General features: G+C 48.2%; 1 protein-coding gene across 1 annotated transcript in view; it reads left to right on the top strand.

Annotated features, from left to right (window-relative positions):
• LOC119950988 (interferon-induced protein with tetratricopeptide repeats 5-like) overlaps positions 1–25552 on the top strand; it is a 999792-nt gene extending 974240 nt beyond the window's left edge. The window contains exon 2 of the mRNA XM_038774020.1: positions 24070–25552. Within this exon, the coding sequence (XP_038629948.1) occupies positions 24070–25552 (1483 nt within the window). The remainder of the gene's footprint in view (positions 1–24069) is intronic.
• Positions 25553–25795: the final 243 nt, after the last annotated feature.

Raw genomic sequence — 25795 nt, 5'->3', positions numbered from 1 at the left:
GCAAACACCTCGGGATGATGCAGTGGGTACTTAAAATAATAAGGAACACCAACAACATTCACAGCGGACTTGCAATATCAATATCACCACGTCATCAACAACAAAAAGAAAAAAAAGCTCTGAACAAATTCATCAAGTTTGGACTCATAAATGTTTTTATTAAGATTGGACATATAACTACATTGGCTTTGTACAATATGCAATAGCACCATCACCTGCATAGATACGCATATCACAAGTAACTGTTTTCTCTAATTTTCTTTAACGATGTACAGCAAATATATAAAGAGAAAAAGGGGGATGTGGTAATCGTAGATTTACTAGATACAAAAAAAACAACTGAGCAAACACCAGAGGGAGAGCTATAAATACACCGGGACAGGATGTACAATTTTCTTTAACGATGTACAGAAAATATGTAAAGAGAAAAAGGGGGATGTGGTGATCACAAGTTAACTAGATGCAATACAACTGAGCAAACACTAGAGGGGGCACGGGAGAGCCATATAAATAGACGGGGACAGGAAGTGAGGGGACACTTCACAGACGGCAGAACTTGGAGCAGGACACACGCCAGCTAGGAACACTGAAGGTAGCCATAGGTAACAGCACTGAAGAGAGAACGAACTTACAATAAAGCATCTTCTCCACATTTGAGACTACGAGCTTTATTAAGACACGAGTAACAACACACCAAGCATGCGGGGCATGATTGCGGAGAGAATGGAGCAGACCACCTCAAGCGACGACATTACTCTGAACCACACCAAACTGCTCTCCATTGAAGCAAGTAGAAGTATTGTATTCAAAAGACAATGGCTGGTAACAGCTGGAGCAGGCGGAGCAGAGATCAGTTTCATTTTCTTTTCCGGTCAGTCGTTTTTTTTGCCACTTTCCTTTCACTTAGTTTAACCTAGGATCAACAAATAGGCTGTATAATAATACACACCAAACTTTCTTCTTGATCAACTCACCATTACGTGTAGAACTGCAGCTGATACAGAAGTTCATCTCATTTTCCATCTGATCAACATTATGAGGTAAAAATCATTGCAATTGCTTTAGTATTGAAATCGATGTGTAGACTATTGAACAAGTAACTTGAACACGGAACAAGGAAGAAACTAGCACACTTTACAACATAGCTGAAATGCAAAGAACTGGAATTATTTATTCACATTGAGAATGTAACATAATTTTCAGAAAACATAAGGCAATAGATCATTTTAAAATTTATATTGGTTAATAATTAAATTATTTTCCAATCGGACTCTGTTGAACATACTAATTTTAGTTTTAATTTTTATAATCGTATCCAGTTGAGCTCCTCAGGCTATGCGTAGATTTCCAAGAAAGAAAGCTCTGTTTCATAGTAATTTAAAAGGGGTCCACTCAAGTAAAATGGTGATTTTCAACACTTACATACATGTACAAAATGAACTAAAGCAATTAGAATTATACATCAAAGGGGGAGCTGAGCCTGAACTGGGATGGACAGGAGTGAATGTAATCTGAAATGTATCAGAGTAGTTCCTGATTGAAGTGGGTAGGAGAAGGAAAAGTATTTTCTGAAGTTGAGGCTGAGTGTGAGGGAAAGTTGGTGGGGCGGGGCGGGGGGGGGGGTTAGTGGAGAATGGTGCAGTCGTTTGAATTGAAAGCAGAACTCCACCATAAACTGGTGAGGGGGGAAGACTGACAGTGAGGATTGAGGGGGGAAAGGGAAAAGTGTGGCAACATTAACAAGAGGATTAGAGAATGAGTTGGGTTGTCCGAGGCGATGAAATAAACAAACAAGTATAGAACAGGAAGGAAACAAGAAAGAACTTGTGTCGATGTAACAGCTTACCACACTCCACAGGAATGTCTCAAAGTATTTCACAATCAGTGAATTGTTTTAAAATGCAGTTTGTGGGGGAATAGCACAGTTCCCTCTTCCCCTCCCCATCCCCTCCTCCACCCACTCTACCCCACTCCAGTCAACCCACCCTAAATTGACACCAGAATCACTGAAAAATACAGTGCAGAAAAGGCCCTTTGGCCTATTGAGTCTGCCCCGCCACATGAAAGGCACCTGATCTGCCAATCCTAATCCCATTTGCCAGCAATTAGCTCATAGCCTCGAATGTTAAAACCTGCCAAGTGCTCATCCAGGTACTTTTTAAGGTATGTGAGGCATGTAGCCATCTAAGATGGACACCAGTCTACAAAATGGAGAACCGCAAAGAATACAGGGAAAAACAGCCATAGTAAGGACACACAGCTTGCAGAAGCATTTAGCATTTTGCACGTACAAAAACCGGTTTCAAGGCAGTTGCAGAAACCCAGCCAAAGGTGCAAATAGGAAAACGATCTGCATACTAATGAGGTGATACAGGCCCAGTCCCAGATACAATAGAAACATTTTAAGTATCAATCGATACTTTTCTATAGCTACCCAGCCAGGATGGCGCCAGAGAAACCAGAACAATGACCCCTAGGAACCGCCCCAGCCATCGAGAAACGACCGCAGGATAGGGGAGTTCAAAACGTATCGATCGGGAAAGACCCAATCGATGAGGGAACCGCCCCAAGGGGGCCTGGACCTCCTGGGACCTATAAAAAGAAGGTCCCGCACATGATTCGGTCTGTTGCATCCTGACTCCGGCCTAGGCTGTTGCATCCTGACTCCAGCCTAGGGTGTTGCATCCTGACTCCGGCCTCCGACTCCAGCCTCCAGATCCTGTCTTTCATCACCGGCCGTTGAGCATCAGCCATCTATCAGTAAGTGCCAAAACAACGATCGCTACGTGACCCAGGCATTGCTATACTCTTGCCGACTTTAATAACCAGAAGTTGCAGACCAAGAACGGGACGAAGGCCTTGTCCTCTGACCTTGCCTGTTCCTTTCTAGATAAGTATTTAGTCGTTTAATAGTAGAAGTAAGTTAGTCTTTTAGCGTGTGCATGAGTATTTATTATATTTGTTATAATAAACACTAATTGTTTGGACTTACTGATCGGTATATAGATTTATTGCTTTGAACTTGACCTTGATAACTTGTGACGGTGTCTCTTACGGCACCTGGTGACTCCAGAGCATAGATACAGATACAGAGCCAAGCCAGTGTTAAGCACATGTCCTTTATTGGAGGCGTGTTAATCACACTAACAGTAGAACGAGCAACAGGCAACCCGCCTCTACCACCCTCGCAAGCAATGTATTCCAAACCCTCTGGGTATGAAGATTTTTCCTCAAATCCCCCTGAACCTCATGCCCCTCACTTTGAACTTGTTTCCCCTCATAACTTACCCTTCAACTAAGGAAAACAATTGCTCCCTATCCACCCTGTCCATGCACTTCATAATCTTGTACACCTCGATCAGGTTGACCCACAATCTTCTCTGCTCCAACAAAAACAACCCATGCCTATCCGACCTCTCTTCATAACTAAAATGTTCCATCCCAGGTAACATCCTGGTGAAACGTCTCTGCAACCCCTCCAGTGCAATCACATCCTTCTTATGATGCGGCGCTCAGAGCTGCACACAAGTGCTCCAGCAGTGGCCTCACCAATATTCTATATAACTCCAATATGACTTTCTTGCTTTTGTAATCTATGCCACGATTAATAAAGGCAAGTGTACCATATGCCTTTTTCACCACTCTATTAACCTGCCCTTCTGCCTTCAGATATCTATTTACAAACATGCCAAGGTCTCTTTGGGCGCGATTCTCCACTCCCCACGTGGCGCGGGAGAATCGCGGGAGAGCCTCCCGACAAAATTCGCGTGCCCCTCGCGATTCTACCCCCCCCCCCACCCACCTCGGAAGAATCAGCACTCGCCGTTTTTCACAGCGAATGGCGATTCTCCGACCCAGATGGGCCGAGCGGCCTGCCGTTCGCGACCGTTTCACGACGGTGGCAAACACACGTGGAACCGCATGCGCGGCTGACATCACATATGCGCCACCGTCGCGTCATTCTCGCCAGCGTCAAGGCCCCGCCGCCGAGAAGAATGGAGCTCCGCTCCTAGCCCCCCGCGGGGGTGGGGTTGAATAGGTGCAGGGAGCGGGCTTCGGGGCCGTCATGAAAGTCGGCCGATTTCAGCCCTTTGTTCCTCAGGACTTCCCAGTGTGGTGCCATTCATTGACCATTTCCTTGTCAAATTGCTCCTTCTAAAGTGTAATACCTCACAATTTTCAGAATTAAATTTCATCTGCCACCTTTCTGCCCCTTTGACCATTCTGTTTATATCTTCCTGTAACCCAAGACTCTTAGGCTCACTGTTAACCACCCGGCCTATCTTTGTGTCATCCGCAAGCTTACGGATCCTACCCCCCACATAGTTATCTAAGTCATTTATATGAATGACGTATAATAGGGGACCCAGAACAGATCCCTGTGGTGCAACATTGAACATTGAATTCCAGTCACTAAAGTAGCCATCTGTCATCACCCTCTGTTTCTTCCAGCTCATCCAGCTTTAAATCCACCTTATCAAGGTCTCCTGTATCCCATGTACATTTGCCTTCTTTATAAGTCTCCCATGTGGGACCTTGTCAAAGGCTTTGTTGAAATCCATGTAAACTACCTCAACTGCACGACCCTCAACTACACACTTAGTCATATGCTCAAAAAATTTAATCAAATTTGTTCGGCAAAGCCATGCTAACTATCCCTGATCAAACCTTGCCTCTCCAAGTGGAGATAGATTCTCTCCTTCAGAATTATCTCTATTAGTTTCCCCACCACTGACGTGAGACTCATTGGCTTGTAGTTCTCTGGCTTATTCCTGCAGCCTTTCTTAAGTAGTGGAACTACATTTGCGGTTCTCCAGTCCTCTGGCACCTCTCCCGTGGCCAGTGAAGAATTAAAAATTTGGATCAGGGCCCCTGCAACCTCCTTCCTCACCTCCCACAGCAACCTGGGACACAATTCATCCGGAACTGGAGGTTTCTCCACTTTTAAGCCTGCCAACACCTCCAATACCTTGTCCCTCCCTCTGACAACTTGCTCAATAACCTCACAGTCTCTCTCCCCAAGTTCCATATCTGCCTCCTCATTCTTTTGGGTGAAGACAGATGTGAAGTATTCATTTAACACTCTACCAATGTCCTCTGGCTCCACTCACTAATTGGTCCTTAATGGGCCCTACTTTTTCTCAAGTTATCCTCTTCCTATTGATATACTTAGAGAATATCTTGGGATGATTGCTACTTTTATCAGCAAGAGATTTCTCATATCCCCTCTTTGTTCTCCTAATTGTTTTCTTAAGCTCCATCCTGCACTTTCTGTACTCCACTGATGCCTCTGCTGATTTGGTCCCCTTGTACTTATTAAAAGCCTCGCTCTTCCTTCTCATTATAACCTGAATATCTCTGGTCATCCATGGTTCTCTCGGATTTTTATTCATTCCTATTACCCTAGAAGAAACATATTAGGTCTGTACCCTCCCCATTTCCTCTTTGAACACTCCCCCACTTCTCTTCTGTAGATCTCCCCACCAGCAACTTGATCCAATCTACCTTGGCCAGATCCTGCCTTACTTTACTAAAGTCTGCTCTCCCCCAATCCAAGAACTTTTTCTGCAATTTGTCTATTTCCTTGGCTGTAACAATCTCAAATTGCAGCATGTGGTGGTCACTATCACTATCAACCACCTGTCTGGCTTCGCTCCCCAGAATTAGGCCTAGTACTGCACTGTCTCTTGTTGGATCTTCCACATGTTGAGCTAAAAAGTTCTCTTGTATATATTTTACAAACTCTGCTCAATCTAAATCCTTAGCACAATGACTATCCCAGTTAATGTTGGGAAAGTTGAAATCGGCCACTATAATTACCTTGTTATTATTTTTACACACTACTGCAAATTGTGCACATATTTGCTCCTCAATTTCCCACTGACTATCTGGGGTTCTATGATAAACACCGAGCAATGTAGCTGTCCCTTTTATATTCCTAAGCGCTACCCACAAATCTTCATTTAACGCCATCCCCAAGATATCATCTCTCCTTATTGCAGTAATTGAATCCTTAACTAATAATGCAATGCCTCCCCCCTTTTCCCCCTCCTCTGCCCCTCCTGAATATTCTGTATCCCATGATGTTAAGCTTTCAATCCTGCCTCTCCCTCAACCACATGTCTGTGATGGCTACTATATCATAATTCCTCGCCCCTTAACTCATCCGTTTTACCTGCAATACTCGGGACATTAAAGTAGAGGCCATTCTGCCTTGTCTTACTCTCCTCAAACTTACTACCACAGTATTGCTTCTGACTTGATTGCTTTTCAGTTTTATGCAGTGTCCTTATTCTTCTAAAAGTCTGTGTTCCTGCCGAATTAGTCCTTCCAACAGCTCTAGCAAATCTGCCAGCAAGGATCTTAGATGTAGATCATCCCGTTTGTACAGGTCCGACCTTCCCCAGAAAGGGTCCCAATTGTCCAGAAATCTAAAACCTTCCTTCCTACACCAACTCTTAAGCCACGCATTCATCTGCGCTATTCTCTTATTTACTGTAGCGTGTGGCACTGGGAATAATCCAGAAGTGACAACCCGAGCGGTCCTGCTTTTTAGTTTATAGCCTAACTTCCTGAATTCCTGATGCAAGACCTCATACCTCACACCATCCTGGAGTCTTTTTCACGACCACAGAAGGGCCTATCCTGACAATGGAGTCCCCTATGACGATTGCTTTTCTGCACTTTGACCCTCACTGCTGAACAACAGAGCCAGCTGTAGTGCCACTGCTCTGGTCGCTGATGTGGTTTTCCCCCGATAGGCCATCCTCCCCCAACAATATTCAAACCGGTATATTTTCTGGAGAGGGGGACAGCCTCTGGGAATTCCTGTACTAACTGCCTACCCTTTCTACTGGTCACCCTCTCTAGCGGCCACCCATGGAGATTCCAATCACTGTCCCAGCTTGTGGTGGCCTCACTTTGTCCAACCACATTCAGCGACCATTTCATCTATCTTCCCCCTGTAGATTCTGTTCCCACTTCACTTTGTTAACTTGAAGCAAAATGCTGTACAAAACAGTTGCGTCTCTTGGCATGTGGACATTAGTAGTGCTGATCTGCCTCTTGAACAGCTTGTCTATCTGCTGCAGGCTCAGCCCCGGTGCTGTAAGTTGAAGTGAGGTAAAGACTTTGAGATTTTGGCCCAGCGACAATGGAACAACAATGGTTCCAAATAAAGATGGTTTGTGATTTGGAGGGAATCTTACAGGTGGTGTTGTTCCCATGTACCTACTGCCCTTGTCCATCCAGTGGTTGAGGTCACTGGTTTGGAAAATGCTGTTGAAGGAGTCTTTTTGAGTTGCTGCAGTGCATCTTGTAGATGTTACACGCTGCTGCCACTGTGTGGTGGGACTGGAGGAACTGAATGTTTAAAATGGTGTGTTGTGATGTGAATGTGTCTCTAATTCACTTGTCTCTCAGTCCGGAAGAAACGGTCTCGAACACGTTCGTACTTTAGAATATTCTTTATTACGATCGGGGCAGCCCTCTAGGTATTCCAAAGAAACACCTCTGAGTGTGCCAAAGCTTTGCTCAAAACATCCTTTCTTTATATGTTTTTTAAGGGGCTGTCCCTTACATTCACTTGAGCTTGCCCCCATTACAAAGCATAGCTTGTTTTTGCCATAGTTTCGATACATGATTTTACAGACTTTAAAGTTATCTATTGGCACATGAGTATATAGCAATTTTAGCAAAAACAACAGGTGTTTAGCCGCAGTATCAACGGCTCCCACATTTCATATTCCGTCATCCAGCCATCTTCCTTGTTTCTCAAGGCTATTTGGCTTACAGTCATGAGTCGGCTCACAAATTCAATAATAACTCCCTTATTTGTAACTTTCCACTAATGTGTCCCATTAATTCTGGATTGTTCTAGCTATTAACCCTTGCTTCACATTCTCAGTGATGCAGGGGTGAGGGGTGGGTTGTCCTGTCTGCTTTGTCTTGGTTGGTTTTCAGTTTCTAAGTTGTCATGGAGCCGCACTCAACTGAGCAAGTTGAGATTCGCCCATCACACTCCTGACCTGGGTCTTGTAGATGGACAAGCATTGAGGAATCAACAGGGAGTTAATCGCCATAGAATTCCCATCGTTAAAATGGCCTGGATTTTACCGGCCAGATTGCCCGACTGCACCCTCCCCCCACCCCCGATGGAACAAACAGTCGAAAGTTACCACATTTTTAAAAGACAGCTCTGCAGCGATATTAAGAAGGTGAACGTAACAAGGTGGAAGTGGTACTTTCGCCCCTTGGGGATGGTGATTGCCTGTGTGGCATTAATATTATTTGTCAGTCTTCAGCCCAAGCCTGAATGTTGACCAGTTCTTCCTGCATGTGGGCACAGACTGATTCACTATCTGAGGAGTTGCAAAATACAACCAAACGTTGTGCAATAATTAGCCAAAATCTCTCTTCTTCCCTGATACTGGAAGGAAGGTCATTGATGAAGCAGCTGAAAATAGTTGGGCCCAGGACACCATCCTGAGGAACTCCTGCAGCGATGTCACAACTCACACTGAGAATTCTCACTGGGAAGAGCGACCCCAATCAAAATGCAATTCTGAAAATGGCATTAGAGAAATCAGATTGAAACCCAAGTTTTCTGCAGCAGATTTGTTGACTGAGTAATGAGCAACACCCATCAAAATATTGTGTTGGAGTTCAACTGTGCAAATTGAACTTTAAATAACAATTTGGAAATTTGAAACTGTTTTCAATTTTCCACACACAATATTTTGTTTTGACAAAAATGATTTTTAATGATGCAATAATATTAATTTAATTAATTGTTCATACTTATTACAAGGAAATATTGGATTTCTTACTCTTTACATTACAGTAGCATTTTTCCAGTAAGGTTTTAAAAAATAAATTGAGAGTACCCAATTTATTTTTACCGATTAAGGGCAATTTAGCGTGGCCAATCCACCTACCCTGCACATCTTTGGATTGTGGGGCGAAACCCACACAAACACGGGGAGAATGTACAAACTCCACACGGACAGTAAACAATAATCAATAACGAATGCAATGTCAATTCTCATATCAACAACAACCATCCTATCCTCCCACCAAACCCCCAAACAGCAGAATGCATGTTAACATAAACAAATAACAAAAAGGAATCAGGAATCACCCATAGTCACCATCATCACAGACAGTACCTCTCCCCCCCAACCTTCCCAGCCCCCCCCAATGTTCAATGCAATCCAATTCTCGAAAGTGCTTAATGAATAACACCCATGAATTGTAGAACCCCTCCATCCTTCCCCTCAGTTCAAATTTGACCTTCTCAAGATTTAAGAATTCCAGCAGGTCCCTGATGCACAATCAATGGACCCAAAACGTAGGTGAAGTCCGAAACGAAAGGCTTCAATTAGCAAGAAGTGAGCCCGGCAGCAGACATACAGGAAATGGCCTGGCTGCAGGGGGACATGGGTTCTTATACCCCACCTCATAGGCGGAGCTACCTTCCTCTTAGCCAATGGGAATACGGAGAGCACGATACTTGATCCAATGGGCAGCGAGCCCTCTGAACCAATGGCAGCTCACACTTCCAGGTACCGTAATACCCCTAGTCATACTACCACAGTCCCCCTGCCATGCCAGGGCACAGGTTGAAGAGGTTGATCTCAATCCCAACAGGATCCACCTTCGGATGATCGCCGAGGCTACAACAACTGCCTCCACACCCGTTTCCAACCCAGGCTGGTCCGACACCCCGAATATGGCCTCCTGAGGGTCCCGAGTCCAGTTTCACGTGCACCACTTTAAAGATTACCCTAAAAACCTTCTTCCAGTAATCCTCCAACTTTGAACACGACCAAAACATATGGATGTGGTTTACACCCACCCCCCCCCCCCCCCCCCCTCACAACGCTCACACACATCTTCTACCCCCTCAAAGAGCTGGCTCATCCTCGCCCTTATGAGGTGCGCTCTATACACCACCTTCAGTTGTACAGTATTAGCCCCAACCTCGCGCACGAGGTAGAAGTGTTTACCCTCCAGAGTGCCTCACACCAGAACTCCTCCTCTGTACCCTCTCCCAACTCTTCCTCCCACTTTGCCTCAATCTCATCCAGCGGTGTCTTCTCCTCTTCCAAAATAGCCCCGTAAACCGCCAACACTACTCCCTTCTACAGTACCTCTGTCGTCAGCCCCTCCTCCAGCAATGTGGAAGCCGACTCGATCGGGAAACTCTATATTTCCTTTCGGGCAAAGTCTCCAACCTGCATGTATCTAAATATTTCCCCCTGCTTCAGCCCATACTTCGCTCCCAGCTCCTTCAATCCTGCAAACCGACCCGCAAGAAACAAATCTTTTAGTGTCCTAATTCCTTTCTCTTCCCATCTCCGGAAATTTCTATCCCACTGCCTTAGCTATGGGTCTCCCAATTAGGGATTATCTTGGCCCCTGTCCCCAACCCGAAGTGCTGTCGAAACTGCCTCCAAATTCTCAACGAAGCTATTACTTCTGGACTCCCTGTATATTTCCCCAGGGCCGCCGGGAACAGTGCTGTCGCTAGTGCCTTCAATCCCGAACCCCTACACAAACTCTCCTCCATTCTGACCCACTGGGAGTCAACCCCTCTGACCCAGCTCCGTACCTTCCTCACATTTTCTGCCCAGCAATAATACATCAGGTTCGGAAGACCCAAACCCCCTGCCTGCCTTCCTCTCTGTAGTAGCACCTTTCTAATTCTGGCTAACTTCCCTCTCCCATATGGACATGGTAATCATCCCTTCAATCTCTCTCAAAAATGTCTTTGGCAGGAAAATCGGCAGGCATTGGAAAATAAACAGAAATCGCAGCAACACATTCATTTTAACCGCCTGTACCCAACCCGCCAATGACAGAGGGAGACCATCCCACCGTGCCAGATTAGCTTTCAATCTCCCACCAAACTAGAAATGTTGTACCTACGGAGCCTCCCCCCCCCCCCCCCCCACAATCCCAAGTAACCTGCACCCCCAGGTATCTAAAGTAAGTCCCTGCCATACGGAATGGCAGCCCCTACACCCCTGCCCCCACCCCTGGCCGAGACAAAATAGTCACTCTTGTCTAGATTGAATTTGTACCCTGAGAAAGACCCAAACACCTGAAGCAGCTCCATTATTCCCCCTATTGACACACTTGGTTCCGACATGTATAACAACAAGTCATCGGCATATAAGGACACCCTATGCTCTGCGCCCCCCCCCCCCCCCCACCCCCGCACTATCCCTTCCATACCCTCAAACTTCTTGATGCAACAGCTAACGGCTCAATCGCGAGTGTAAACAGCAGGGGGGGCATAGGACATCCCTGCCTAGTCCCACGGTGGAGAGGAAAATATCTTGAGCTGATGTTATTCATGCAGACACTCGCCCTCGGCTCTTTATATAATAGCTTTATCCAATGCATAAATCTTCGTCCAATCCCAAACCGTTCCAGAACTGCCATCAAGTACTCCCATTCTACCTGGTCAAATGCTTTTCCGGCGTCCAATGCCACAACTACCTCAGTTTCCTTCCCCTCCGCCGGTGCCACAACCACGTTCAATATCCGCCTAATGTTCGAAAAGAGCTGCCTCCCTCTCACAAACCCCGTCTGATCTGCACCTATCACCTTCAGGAGGTACTCCTCCAGCCTATCTGCTAGTACCTTGGCCCATATCTTTGCATCCACGTTTAAAAGTGATATGGGCCTATACGACAAGCACTCCGTTGCATCCTTATCTCTTTTAAGCAACAGGGAAATAGATGCCTGCCCCAAAGTTTGTGGTAACACCCTCTTCCGTATTGCCTCCTCAAACATCCCCAACATCAGCGGTACCAGTTTATCTTTGAATTTTTTATAATATTCCACCGGAAACCCATCCGGCCCTGCTACCTTCCCCGACTGCATCCTCCCAATCGCATCTTTTATCTCCTGCTCCACTATCGCCCCCTCTAATGTAGCCCTGTCACCCTCCCCTACCTTCAGATACTCCAGACCATCTAGAAATTTCTGCATCTCCCGGCCTCCCCCAGGTGGCTCTGACCTGTACAATCTCTCACAGAACTCCTTAAAGACCTTCATATTCTGATCTGGAGCTACCACCAACTTCCTTGCCCTGTCCCGCACCTGGACGATTTCTCTTGCCGCAGCCTCCCTCCTGAGCTGACCCGCCAACATACTGACCCGCCTTCTCTCCATGCTTGTAAACTGCCCCCCTTGCTTGCCCCAATCCGCGTACCGCTTTCCTGGTAGATAGTTGGTCAAAGCTCGCCTGGAGTTCCTTCCTCTTTTCCAACTTTGCTGGGTCCCCATTTTCTGCGCACCTCCATTTCACATCTAATTTCCACTCTGGTCTCTGTACCACCCCTTTCTCTTGTACTATATCCACCCAATGCTGAGCATGCCCCCCCCCCCCCCCCCTCCCCCACGCAATCAGTTTGTGTGAGTCCAAGTCTGGGATGGCCCCACACACCTTCTTCGTGAATCCCACATCGTCCCAATTGGGACCATATACACTTACCAGCGCCACTAGCCTCCCTTCCAGCGCCCCTGTCACAATCACATATCTGCCCTCCTGATCTGCAACCACCTTCTCCATCTGGAACCGGACCCTTCCGTCAAATCCAGAGTGAAACACCTGACTAACCCAGCCCTTTTTAAGTCTCACTTGGTCCTTCACCCTCAAGTGAGTCTCCTGCAGCATTGCTACATCAGCTTTCAAACTTTTAAGATGTGCAAGCACCTTTGACCTCTTGACTGAACTTTCCAACCCCCTCATGTTCCACGCGACTATCCTAACTGGTCTCTCACACCCCCTCTTCTTATCCACCACCATCATACCACCGGGCCCTGCCCCATGAGCCTGACCCGCCCCTGTCCATTATTAATATGGAACCTCCTCCCCCACTCACAGAATCCCCCTCCGCACTTCACCTCCAACAAATCTCACCCAGTATCGATCCTTTCCCCCCCCCCCCCCCCCCTCCTCCCCCCCTTGCTCGCCTCGTAGGCCCATTGAAACCTGCTAACCAGGCTCCAATGTCTGCAGCCCTCCTCTCACCTCACCTCCATTCACTAGCCGACTTTAGTTAGCTAGTGCGAGTGCCTGCCCCCCCACAAGGCATAACGTCCCCTCCCACCCAGCCCCAGAAGAAAAAGAAAAACAATCTAACCCAACAATTCAGTAAAATAACATTTAACTGTTGCAACAAACAAATGAACAAAAATGCCGATCAAACCAAACAAAAAATTAAACTCTATAACAATGTGAAGTCAAGTTACAATACAGGTCAATGAAACGAAAATTATAACATTTATATATTTTCCAGCTCCCCAATCAGAACCCACAATACTCTTCCAGCTCCACTCCTCACTTCTGTCCCAAGCCTTCTGGCTTCATGAAAGCCTCAGCTGCCTCCACCGTTTCAAAATAAAATTCTTTGATGTTGTCAGCTTTGCCGGGTATACCATACCAAATCGTACCCCCTTGTTGCCTTAACGCATCCGAACATCGCTCGTCTCTTCGCCAACTTCACCGTCAAATCCTGGGAAGTCTGATTCTAGCAGCACCTCACTGCACCTCCTACTTCTGCTTCGCCCACCTTAACACCTTCTCCTTCACGTGGTATTTATGGAAACAGATAATTACTGCTCTTGGCTGCTCATTTACTTTGTGTTTCGGCCTTAACGACCGAAGAGCTAGGTCCAGTTCAGTTTATACCGGGAGAGGTCTTCACTCTCCCCCATGAACTCCGCAGTATCGTCGCGAAGTACTCTGTTGGCCTCGAGCCCTCTGCCCCTTCAGGCAAGCCCACAATCCTCAGATTGTGCTGCCTCGAGTGGCGCTCCAAGTCCTCGAGCTTTACTCGGAGCCCTCTGTTGGCCTCCACCACCCTCCGTTGGTCATCCCCGATCGAGGTGAGCTGGTCGCTGTGCTGCGACATGGCCTCCTCCACTTCCTTCATTTTTTCACCCTGTTCTCTCACCTCAGCTGATGCCTTTGCCACATCCACCCTCATCGGGGCGGTTGCCTCCTCCACCAATGATCTCAGTGCAACCGTCATCTCCTTCCTCAATGCCTCCATCTGCCTCTCAAACTGCTTCTCCAGCTTCACAGCCAACACCTCGGTCATCTTTTCCACCGTAAGTAGTGGGGCCCCTCGATACGATCCGGCATCCGTCATCTTGTCAGCTTTTTTACTGGTCCTCTCATTTGATGGCGAACCCGTGTTTCCTCTCTTCTTCACAGCTGTTTTTGCCATCTTTTCGCAACTTATTATTCTTTCTCTTCTTTTTTCAGTCCTGAAATAAATAAATAAATAAAAAATATATAATTTCTTTTTCAAAAATCAAAAGAAATCTCTTTCTCCGGGACCGGACTTCAAACTTCTCAAACATTCATTTTCAGCCGGATCCACCCGATGTGCGCTACTCCCCCTCTACATTCGGGCCTTACTCGTGTCAAGCTCTGCCCCCGCTGCTCACTTCAGGCATGATGCCCCCGCCGCACAGTTCGGCCGCCGGACACTCCCGCGGGGCTCCTCACCGGCTCCAAACCAGCCCGAACCAGCGCCCGTCCCTCAGGTCCCAAAAGCCAAAGAAATTTGATTTTATAAAAAAGGGGAAACCCCCAAAAAAGACAGGATATGCCGAACAGCACGTCTTTGGACTGTGGGAGGAAACCAGAGCACCCGCAGGAAACCCACGCAGACACGGGGAGAATGTGCAGACTCCGCACAGACAGTGACCCAAGCCGGGAATCAAATCTGGGACCCTGGAGCTGTGAAGCAACTGTGTGAACCACTGTGCTAGCATGTATTATTTACATACAGATGATAATGCAGATGACAATCTACTTATCATCACACATACCAATTCAGAAGCTCTAAAATCTCCAGCAACTCTCAATGTCTGACAAACTGTTTTCCCACTCTAAAGGGGAATCCACCAATCAGAGCCCAATGTTGTTCTGTATTGCCTGCTTTTTTTATTAATTCATGGGATATGGGCGTCGCTAGCTGGGACAGCATTTATTGCCCATCCCTGAGGGCAGTTAAGAATCAGCCACATTACTGTCGATCTGGAGTCACATGTAGGCTAGACCAGGTAAGGACGGACAATTTCCTTCCCTAAAGGACATTAGTAAGCCAGATGGAGTTTTACAACCATTGATAATGGTTTGATTAATCTTTTTCTTCCATCTTTATATTGAATTCTAATTCCACCATTTGCCCTGGTGGGATTCGAACCCAGGTTGTCAGAGCATTACCCAGGCTCTGTGGATTATTAGTCCAGTGACAATACCACTACGTCATCCAAGAGATTTGAATGAGCCAATCAGCAAGTTTAGAGCTACCAAGGTTCTGATTGGTGTCCCCATGTTGTTCCCACTACAAAGGTCACCTGATCCACCCACATCGATGCTATGAAAAAAACGCACAACAGCACCTATACTCCCTCAGGAAACTAAGGAAATTCAGGAGGTCATTGACTCTTACATATTTTTATAGATGCACCATAGAAAGCATTCTATCTGGCTGCATCACAGCCTAGTATGGCAACCGCTCGGCCCAGGACCGCAAGAAACTACTGAGCCATGAGCACAGTCCAATCCATCACTCAAAACCGTCTCCCATCTATTGACTCTGTCTACACCTCTTGCTGCCTCGGGAAAGCCGGCAACATAATCAAAGACCCTCCCACTCAGGTTATTCTCTCTTCCCAACCTCTTCCATCAGGCAGAAGATACAAAAGTCAGAGAACATGCACTAACAGGTTCAGAAATAGCTTCTTCCGTGCTGTTAGCAGACTCCTGAATGACCCTCTTATGGACTGATCTGGTCTCCCTACGCATCTTCTCTACTGAGTAGTACCACACTCCATATGCTTCACCCGATGTCTGGGTCTATATATTTACATTGTATTTATTGCCTGTCCTACGTTTTTTTTCATGAATGGAATGTCCTGTCTGGACTGTACGCAAAACAATACTTTTCACTGCTCCTGAGTACATATGACAACAACAAATCAAATCAAATCAAATCACCTCTCCATATGGGTCCCCCGCCCCATTTGCTGAGGCCCCACGCTGCGTGTTTCATTGAAAGTTGCTTCTGTTATTATGATAGGTGACCGGGAACTGGGCCAGTCTGAGTTGTAATGGGGCTGATGACTGTTTTTCCATGGCAGCTTTGAATGTTTGGATGGTTCTTTCAGCCAGTCCATTTGAAGCAGGGTGGTAGGGAGCAGTCTGAATTTGTTGAATGCTGTGGGTCCTCATAAAATGTTGGCGTTCCTCACTTGTAAAACCAATCCCATTATCTGAGGCTAGAACCTCAAGCAACCCATGGGTAGCGAATGTCTGTCTCAATTTCTCTACCATTGTTGATGAGGTCTTAACCTTCATTTCCTGCATTTCAGCCATTTGGAGTGAGCATCAACAATAAACAAGAACATGTGGAGCCCATAAATGGACCAACAAAGTCGATGTGTCAACACACCTAGGGGTGACATGGCCACTCCGTTGCGTGCATGAACGCCAAAGACAACAAATGTTGCGGCATTAGACAATGGTCACATTGTTTGACCAGACACACTATGTCAATGTCCATTCCAAGTCACCACATGTAACTGCATGCAACCATTTACCATTGCCAAGAAGAAATCCATGCTCTGCACACAGGGTGCACGCACTCTGAACCCATTAGCTTATCAGGATGCATGACCCTCTGGGAACTTGCTCCTTTAAAGTGCATATTACCGCACTCCGATTAGAGACTAAGGTTAGGGGGGCTTGTTGGGTTACGGGTATAGGGTGGATACGTGGGTTTGAGTAGGGTGATCATGGCTCGGCACAACATTGAGGGCCGAAGGGCCTGTTCTGTGCTGTACTGTTCTATGTTCTATGTTCTAATGCAAGTGAAACACAGTGATGTACTGGGCAAACGGAACAGGCAGATTGGGCAATTCAGATCATGCTCCTGTTCATATCATTGTGAGTGGATGTGGTTGTGGTCTGGTCCAGTGGTTAACAACAGCCATGAGTAAGCAGCGTAGTCATAACATTTCCTTTCCAGGATTGTGTTCAGAGTTCATTGGCAGGATCCTCCGTTTCAGAGGCTAAGGGAGGGATTCTCCGATTGCCAACACTGAAATCGGGTTTGGTGATTGGCCGGAGAATCCGTTTTTATTCAAATACATCAAAAACAGCGTCATCGCTGAGTGCACCGCACGCCATTGAACCGGTCTCAGGTTGTGACCTGAGGCCCTTCCCCGATGCTCCACCCCTGATGGGCCGACTTCCCGACTGCGTGGGGCGCGTGTGCTCACAGTCCAGCGCTGCCACAGTCGCAGGGGGAGCCGTCCCACTGACCGGGGGTGGTAGGTGTGGCTTCAGCAAGGGCTGGGGGGAATGGTGGGGGGATGGTCCAGTGGTGGCGAGGGGAGTTACAGGGAGGCAGAATGCAGCCATGTTGTACGGCACAGCCGGCGCAGGTCGCCGTCATGCGCCTGCACGGCTACTGACCCGGCAATTCTCCATACTTATCTGCAGGTAAAGCCGGGGGTTTTATATGGCGCGGCTGCTGGACCCCCATCGGGTGGAGTATCGGGGCGGGCGCGGCGGCGACATTTTGGTCCGAAGACTAGACACATGCTCCAGACATAGCCTGAAAATTGGAGAATCTAGCCCTAAGTGTCGACGCCGGGTCAGAATCGGTCGACTTCTACGACAGCAAAATTGGCACCGCTCGCAGAGCAATTCCATGACCACAAATGGGCTAGCACCAGTGCCACATGGAATACGATTGATTCCAATGAGAAACCGTATCAGGTACGCCGGAGTGAGGATTGACATCAAGACTCTGACAAGTTGCAGCCGCACATTAGCACTCCGGTCCCCATACACACTCATTCCAGCCAACAAGATGGCAGCAAGGAGAGCGGTATGCCAGTTGTGGGTGCAGAGTTGGAGACCCTGTATTATGGGTCAGGGTTTAGAGAACTCCAAAGTGTATCATGGAGTTCACCTGACCCACAGCTTAGAATAGATTGTGGTATGGAGAGCACACGGCTCACTCTACAGGTATGGTGCAGCAGACATCTAACAGTATTTTTTAAAGCAAAACAATGTTTATTCTATGAACTCAAGTTAACCTTTTTAAAACATACAGTGAACATCTTAGCAACCATAAATTCAAATACAACCCACAAAGAATACAACATTCTAAGTAAACTTAAACTTTCCATAAACATTCATAAGACAACAAAACCTTTTAACAGAAGCACATCAGGTTTAAATTATCTACTGAGAGCAGTTATCACTCTGTATTCACCAAATGATCTAGAGATAGTCTTTAGATCACAGAGAGATCGAAATTACACCTTCTTTGGCTGGCTTCAGCTCCAACACTAAAACGAAACCAAAAGACACAGACACACCCAAGCTTTTCCTCAAAGCGAAACTAAAAGCTGACAGACAGGCCAGCTCCACCCACTCTCTGACATCACTGATAAACACCCATTTCTTAAAGGTACATCCACTATTCAATAAACACCCAATTCTTAAAGGTTCTCTCACATGACACCTGTTAGACACAGTGGAGGAGAGGTAGGCGACCCTGTACCCTGGGCTGGGAAGGAGGTTGCCACCTGCCATCTTACAGGAGGGTGAGCACCGTGGACCCTGCCGCCAGGACCAGACAGCATTGCTGCGAAAAACTGCATGACCTCCTTAGGATAGCCAGCATAAGTAGGCAGCACTGAACTCCCTGGCACAAACCCCCGTCCCAGCCACCTGTAACCATCTCCCCCCCCCCCCCCCCCCCCACTCGGAGCACGACCAAACCCTACCCTACACTGCATGCCAGCACCATACCGGCCGTCATGGCCGAAGGCTACAAACCACCCACCCCTTGTCCAGCATGCACCTGACTGTCTAACATTGGACGTTTTTCCCCCCCTGGAGAAAGCCTCCCAAGCCACTGGGAGAGGGAAAGTCCTAGAGGGGGACGACCGGACATGGGGCCGCTCACCACAGTGGAGCAGTGGGCACTGATGCTGGTTTTTGTGTCCGGAGAGAAAGCAATAGTCGAGGCAGAGGTTGGCATCGGGCAAGCAAGTGAGACAACTTTGAGTTGTGGTTCCCCATGGCACATGTGACACCATCTCCTCCACCACTCCCACCCTCCCCAAAACTAACCCAACTCCCCCACACACCCCATAACCCCGTGTCACAATATGTGGACACTGTAAAGCACACAAAGGGTCAATGTAACGTTACTACTCTAGAAACTAGATGGTGCTATAGAGCAACCATATAGATATCACAGCCGGGATTCTCTGAAAATGCGGCTAAGTGGTGACGCCAGTGTAAACACCGGAGTGGTTCACGTCGGCGTCAACAGGCCTCTTGGACTAATGATTCTGTTGCCCATAGGGGGCTAGCATGGCGCTGTAGTGCTCTGCGCTGCTCCAGCTGTCGTAGGCGGCCCTGCAGTGCTCCCCACGGGTCCGCGAAAGCTCCCTTTCACTCAATTCCAGAGGTCAAGAAGGCATGTGGGCTGGGATTCTCCGAGCATGCGCTGGCTTGGAGAATCGGAGATGACACTGAGACGGCCCATGACGCCAGTCCGATGCCGGGACGCGATTCTCCGGCGACTGGAGAATCGGCAGCAGATGCGCGCTGACGCCGCGCAACATGGCGGAGCCACACAGACGGCCAGTGCGTAAAAAGGAAGCCCCCCCCCCACCCCCCCGGATCGCACACGGCTGCCGATCGGTGGCCTCAGATCGCGGGCCTGGCCGTCGTGGAGGCCCCCACCCAGAGACTGATTCCCCCTGTCCCCCACCAAGGGACGCTGAGCTCCCACCAGGTGGAACCATATGTGAACCACGCTGGCAGGAACTCGGCCGGATAACCGCAGAGAATCGCCGCGGGGGCCTCTTTCAACGGCCCTCGACCAACGGCGCATCGACCGCGTGTGCGCGACTGCCGCTGATTCTCCGGTCGCCGGAGAATCGCGTCCTGATGTTGGACTGGCATCACGAGCCATCTCCGTGTCAATTCCAATTCTCCGAGTCGGCGTGGGCTTGGAGAATCCCGGCCAATGTGCCTCCTTGACTTCTGGGATTGTGTGGAAGGGAGCCAAACAGTGTAAGTGTGAGATAGCTTAACTGATAGAATAATTTAGTATTTTAGAAGAGCAGTTTAATCTTTACTTATCTAATTCCTTAATAATATGTGTGAATCTAATTCAGTTTCATACAATAAATTAGCTTTGCTTGTTAAACACTGCTTGCCATTCTTTGTTAACATAGAACATAGAACATAGAACAGTACAGCACAGAACAGGCCCTTCGGCCCTCAATGTTGTGCCGAGCCATGATCACCCTACTCAAACCCACGTATCCACCCTATACCTGTAACCCAACAACCCCCCCCCCCCTAACCTTACTTTTATTAGGACACTACGGGCAATTTAGCATGGCCAATCCACCTAACCCGCACATCTTTGGACTGTGGGAGGAAACCGGAGCACCCGGAGGAAACCCACGCACACAGGGGGAGGACGTGCAGACTCCACACAGACAGTGACCCAGCCGGGAATCGAACCTGGGACCCTGGAGCTGTGAAGCATTTATGCTAACCACCATGCTACCCTGCTGCCTTCACCAACCTGAAAGAACAAAAACAGAGAATACAACACCCCCACCCACACACCACCCCCACACCCTCCCTCTCTCCACCACCACCAGCACCCCAACCTGCGAACCAATCATGCCTTCTCAACACAGCTGTCTTCAACAACCACCACTATCCCAGAGAGGCTCCTGGGGCACTATCTGTTGTGGACTAAACACGTGCTGTGGTACATCATGTGGTGGTAGGAACCCCAAGGGGGTGGACGGTCAGAGATTGGCGTGTCCCCAGATCCAGTAGCTGTCCAAACATGTTTCAACATTCCGTAAAGGGCAGGTCTCATTGATCATGGAAATGGAGTGACAGAGCCAAGGACAGCATGAGGGCATGTCAGCAATCATCCACCATCTGCAGGTGCAGTTGGATCAGCTGCAGGGGCAGGAGGTGGTGCTGATCATGCATGTCACCCAGGCCAACACAACACGGGTGCTATACACAATGGAGGCTTTGGTGGCGAAGGCATCGGCCATGGGTCAAGATGTCCAAAGCCTGGGGCACGCTATGCAGGCTTTGGCACAGGCCCAGGACAGGGCTGCACTGTCACAGGTGGCCATGTACCAGGTCACCTGGACATTGCAGCGCCACGCCAGATCGTGGCCCATTCACAGCGGGTCATGGCTGAGGGAACAGCAGCATTGCCCGGGCACTGGCTGACTTGCGCCAGGCACAGAGGGAGGTGGCACAGTCACTGCCTGATGTGGCACTGACCCAGAGGGAGGTGACACAGTCACTGCCTGATGTGGCACTGACCCAGAGGGAGGTGGCACAGTCACCGGCTGATGTGGCACTGACCCAGAGGGAGGTGGCACAGTCACAGCATGATGTGCCACAGTCCCAGAGGGAGGTGATCCACTCGAGAGGGTCTGTAAGGCCAGAAAGGTGGACATCACTTAGGTTGGCCTGGGTGCAGCACACAGTACAACATTAGGGACTAGGGCACACACCTGTACCTATATGTTAACTGTTTCACAATAAACATCTGTTCACAATGCATCAACCTGCCTCTGTGCTCCATCAGAAGGGTATGAGGAATAGGCTGTTCTGGCTGCAGAGGGGTTGCTGTGGGCGGTGAGGAGATGGGCAGATGGTGGGGGTGGGCTTGGGCCAGGGATCCTAGTTCAACCAGCATTCACCATTCTGGTGCCCCATTTCCATTCTTCTCCACCCCATACCATCCCCCCCCCCCCCCCCCTCCCCCCTCACCGTCACCACCTCCAGCACTGTGTAAGGGTTCGGTGGGACTGTGTAATGGAATGGTCAGCTCGCATGCAGGGATCACCCAGGTGGACGGTGGAAAGCGCTAACCTGGGCAGGAGTCAGACGTTGGCAAATGGTGCAGAGCATCAAAGCTCATCGCAGAGCGGGTTGTCATCATCCTCCATCCTATGGATCATACCTGCTGTTACAGCCACCCAGTGAAGCAGATAGGAACCACGGAGGGCGTTGCAAAGGGGGGAGGGGGGGGGGGGGGGAAAGGGGGGGGGGTGAAGAGGGGGTGCAGAAGGAGGGTTCATGGGAGAAGGTGGTAGGCTGGGCGGGTGGGTGGTTTTGAGTGGCACAGGGTGTCCATGCCCCTGGCCAGGCCCTCTAGTCGGTGAACCTGGAGGCAATTAGAGCGTCCCTTGCGCGGCAGCCCAAGTGCACACATTGTGCGGCCTCCTGTGCCTGCCCGTGCCCCATGCCCTGCCCCTCCTCAGCATACTCCACATCGGACGAGGCCTGGCGTTTATCCTCCTCCAGCATGCTTCCACTCTGTTGCGCGATATTGTGGAGCAGCAGGCCACCACGATTTGGGATACCCTCCAAGCGCTAAACTGGAGGGCCCCTCCAAAGCAGTCCAGCACCTGAACCGCATCTTCAAGATGCTGAAGCATCGCTCGATTATGCTCCTGGTCGCTCATGGGCGTTGTTGTAGCGAGTCTCTTCATTGATCTGAAACCTTGGGTTCGGCGTCATCAGCCACGACTGTAGCGGGTGATCCCTGTCGCCCCAGGAGTAATCCCTCAGCCAGGGGTGCATCTCAAAGAGGTCAGGAACCATCGAGTCAGGGCAGCATGGTGGCACAGTGGTTAGCATTGCTTCCTCATGGCACCGAGGTCCCAGGTTCGATCCCAGCTCTGGATCACTGTCCGTGTGGAGTTTGCATATTCTCCCCGTGTTTGCGTGGGTTTCGCCTCCACAACCCAAAGATGTACAGGGTAGATGGATTGGTTATACTAAATTGCCCCTTAATTGGAATAAATGAATTGGGTACTCTAAATTTATTTAAGAAACAGAACTGTTGAGTATGCCAGGATGAAGGCATTATGCAAACTGGGTATCGCGCGCAGACATGCATAATGTGCAGCTGATGGTCACACACCAGATGCACGCTCATCGAGTGGAACCCCTTTTCGGTTTGTCATGGGCCGGTGCTCGTAGGGCAACATCCATCCAGTCGATCACACCCTGAACCTGGGAAATCTCGGCGATGGCAGCGATCCCCACTGCCTGGCCATCATGGGGCCCGGGCAGGCCCAGAAGGCCACACAACCTGCCGCACAAGGGACTCTTTAATTGCCTCCAGGCTCACTGACTAGAAGGCCTGGCTAGAGTAATGAACACCTCATACCACCCCACATTGAATTTGATGTATTGTGCTGGCTGCACATATAGGGCCTCCGTGACGGCGCAGATGCACCTGTGCACCGAGGTCTGATATTCCCCATTCAGCGCCTGGAAGGACCCATTGTGTAAAGGTTCAGCGTTACCGTCACTTTGAGGACCACTGAGAGTGGTATCCTCCCCCATACCCCTGAGGTGTCAGGTATGTCATGATCTGGCAGATATGTAGATATGTCACATTGTCCCCCTGCTCCGCCGAAGTCTTTGGTGGCATCCCGTTCTGGCAGGTACTCCAATGACAGGTGGTGCCGGTACACAGCAGGCCTGATGCAGTGCCTCCTTCCCACGTCCTCCTCGGCCAGTGGCAGGACTGGCAGCCCATGGTCGTGCCTCTGTATGTCTTACCTCCTCTCTTTCCTTTATCGGCTTCAGCTCCTGTTTTCTGATTTTTCAGACCATAGGTGAAACACGTCATCTATAATTCCTCTCGGCGGAGGCGGGGCATTACATAGTCCCCAGATAATAACGGGTCAGGCCCTATACATGCGGAATAGAAGTCATTGTCGCTGCAGTCAAGGCACTGGAGTATGGCCTCATGGATGATTCTCTGCCCAATCGTCTTTCCCGATTCTGCCGTTGGCCAATGGAGGACCCCGCCCCAACACTTTGTTTTCAGAGTTTTCATTGAGACAGGCACTCAGGAACAGTCCTGAGAAACCAAATGGAGGGAATGTGTTTTAGTGGATCTGAGGTTGACATTGATGATGTTTTTTCTCTTACAGTAACGCACAGGAGGATTTGTTGAAAGTGAAGCTTGATTGGCTTCAATGTCACTTCACGTGGGCTCCACAGAGAGAAAACATTGACCTGGACGATATGAAGCAAAGATTAGAAGATTCAATAGATCTTGGTGTGAAATATCAAGCCGGGTCTTACAATCAACTCGCTTTTGTAAACTGTTTGCAAGGAAACTGTGAGGAGGCAATTAAAAACTTAAAGGAAGCTGAAAAGTTTCTGAGGGAGAAGCATGAAGACGAATTTGACAAAAGAATCATCATCACCTATGGAAACTATGCCTGGGTATATTATCACATGGGACAACTGACAGAGGCTCAGTCCTACCTCGACAAACTGGAGTGGATCTGTAAACAATTTCCTGAAGCCTCTCGATACTCAGCACTGATACCTGAAGTATACGGGGAGAAGGGTTGGTCATTGCTGAGTGGTCCTGGTCAATATTATGAAGATGCAATGGAATGTTTTAAAAAAGCTCTGGAGGAAGATCCAGATAACATTGAATGGAATGTTGGATATGCGACTGTTCTGTTTCGTTTGGAATGGTTCTCTGGTACCCCAGAGAGTCAAGGGCCCAGTGAATCAATGAAGCAGTTTAGACGTGTGCTGGAGCTTGATCCAGAAGACTCTGTAGCCAAGGTACTGCTGGCTCTAAAACTACAGCAATACTATCAAAGTGAGGAAGCGCTTGAATTAATTAAAGAAGCATTGCAGAAGTCCCCTGATCTTCCATATGTGCTTCGTTATGCAGCAAAATTTTACAGAACAGAAGGAGATGTGGAAAAAGCTGTGGAGCTGTTGAAGAAAGGATTAGAAATTACCCCACACTCTACCTTCTTACACCATCAAATAGGTGCGTGTTACAGAACCAAATTGTATAAACTGATTAATTTTCCAGACAGCAAAGGTCCTCGCAATGCAGCTCTCCAACAAAAAGCTGAATTGTTCAAACTCTGCAAGTATCATTTTCAAAAGGCTTTTGAAAACCGACCGCTAACATCTATTAAGCCACAACTGGATTTTGCAGGAATCTGCATATTAAATGAAGAATATCGCAAAGTGAAGGAGGTCTACAACCATCTCCTGGGTTTGGAAGGTATACGCCCAGAAAATAAACAGGCAATATGTTTACAGGCTGGGTTATTTGAACTGAATCACATGAAATCAGAATCAAATGCCATCAGCCATTTTCTGGAAGGAATCAAAGTCAATTATGATTCAATAGAACAGAAAAGATGTCGAGAAAACTTGGAGACGATAGCAAGAAGATGGCGTCGCAGTAATCCTAGAGAAAGCAAGGCCCTTGGTGTTTTTGGGTTCCTGCACCAGCTGGATGGTGAGAGATGTGAAGCTATTAAATACTTTGAAAAGGCCTTGGAGTCCGATCCTGACAATGAAGAATATATCAGTGCTCTTCGTGAATTACGCCTTTCCATCAAGGCCGACAATGACTTTCCCAACTACAACTAAACACATTTTGAAAAGTGTATTGATGCTCCCTGATCTATAAAATCCATTTTGGTTATACTCTATTTTCACTTTTTTTTCAAATGGGCATTTTATTCATGTGTGTTTAATTTTAAAATAATAATCTTGTTGTAATTCTAAATCACCGTGCTTCATTCAGGTACATTAACCATACTGGTAAACTAAATAAATAGCATTTATTTCCACATCCTTAGAGTGTTTACTGAATGTGAAAAAGGACAAAAT

The sequence above is a fragment of the Scyliorhinus canicula genome, chromosome 16 (genome assembly GCF_902713615.1).
Source record: "Scyliorhinus canicula chromosome 16, sScyCan1.1, whole genome shotgun sequence".
In the NCBI taxonomy this organism is placed as follows: domain Eukaryota; kingdom Metazoa; phylum Chordata; class Chondrichthyes; order Carcharhiniformes; family Scyliorhinidae; genus Scyliorhinus; species Scyliorhinus canicula.
The sequence above is the reverse complement of the archived record's forward strand: the minus strand, read 5'-3'. Positions and strand labels throughout refer to the sequence as shown.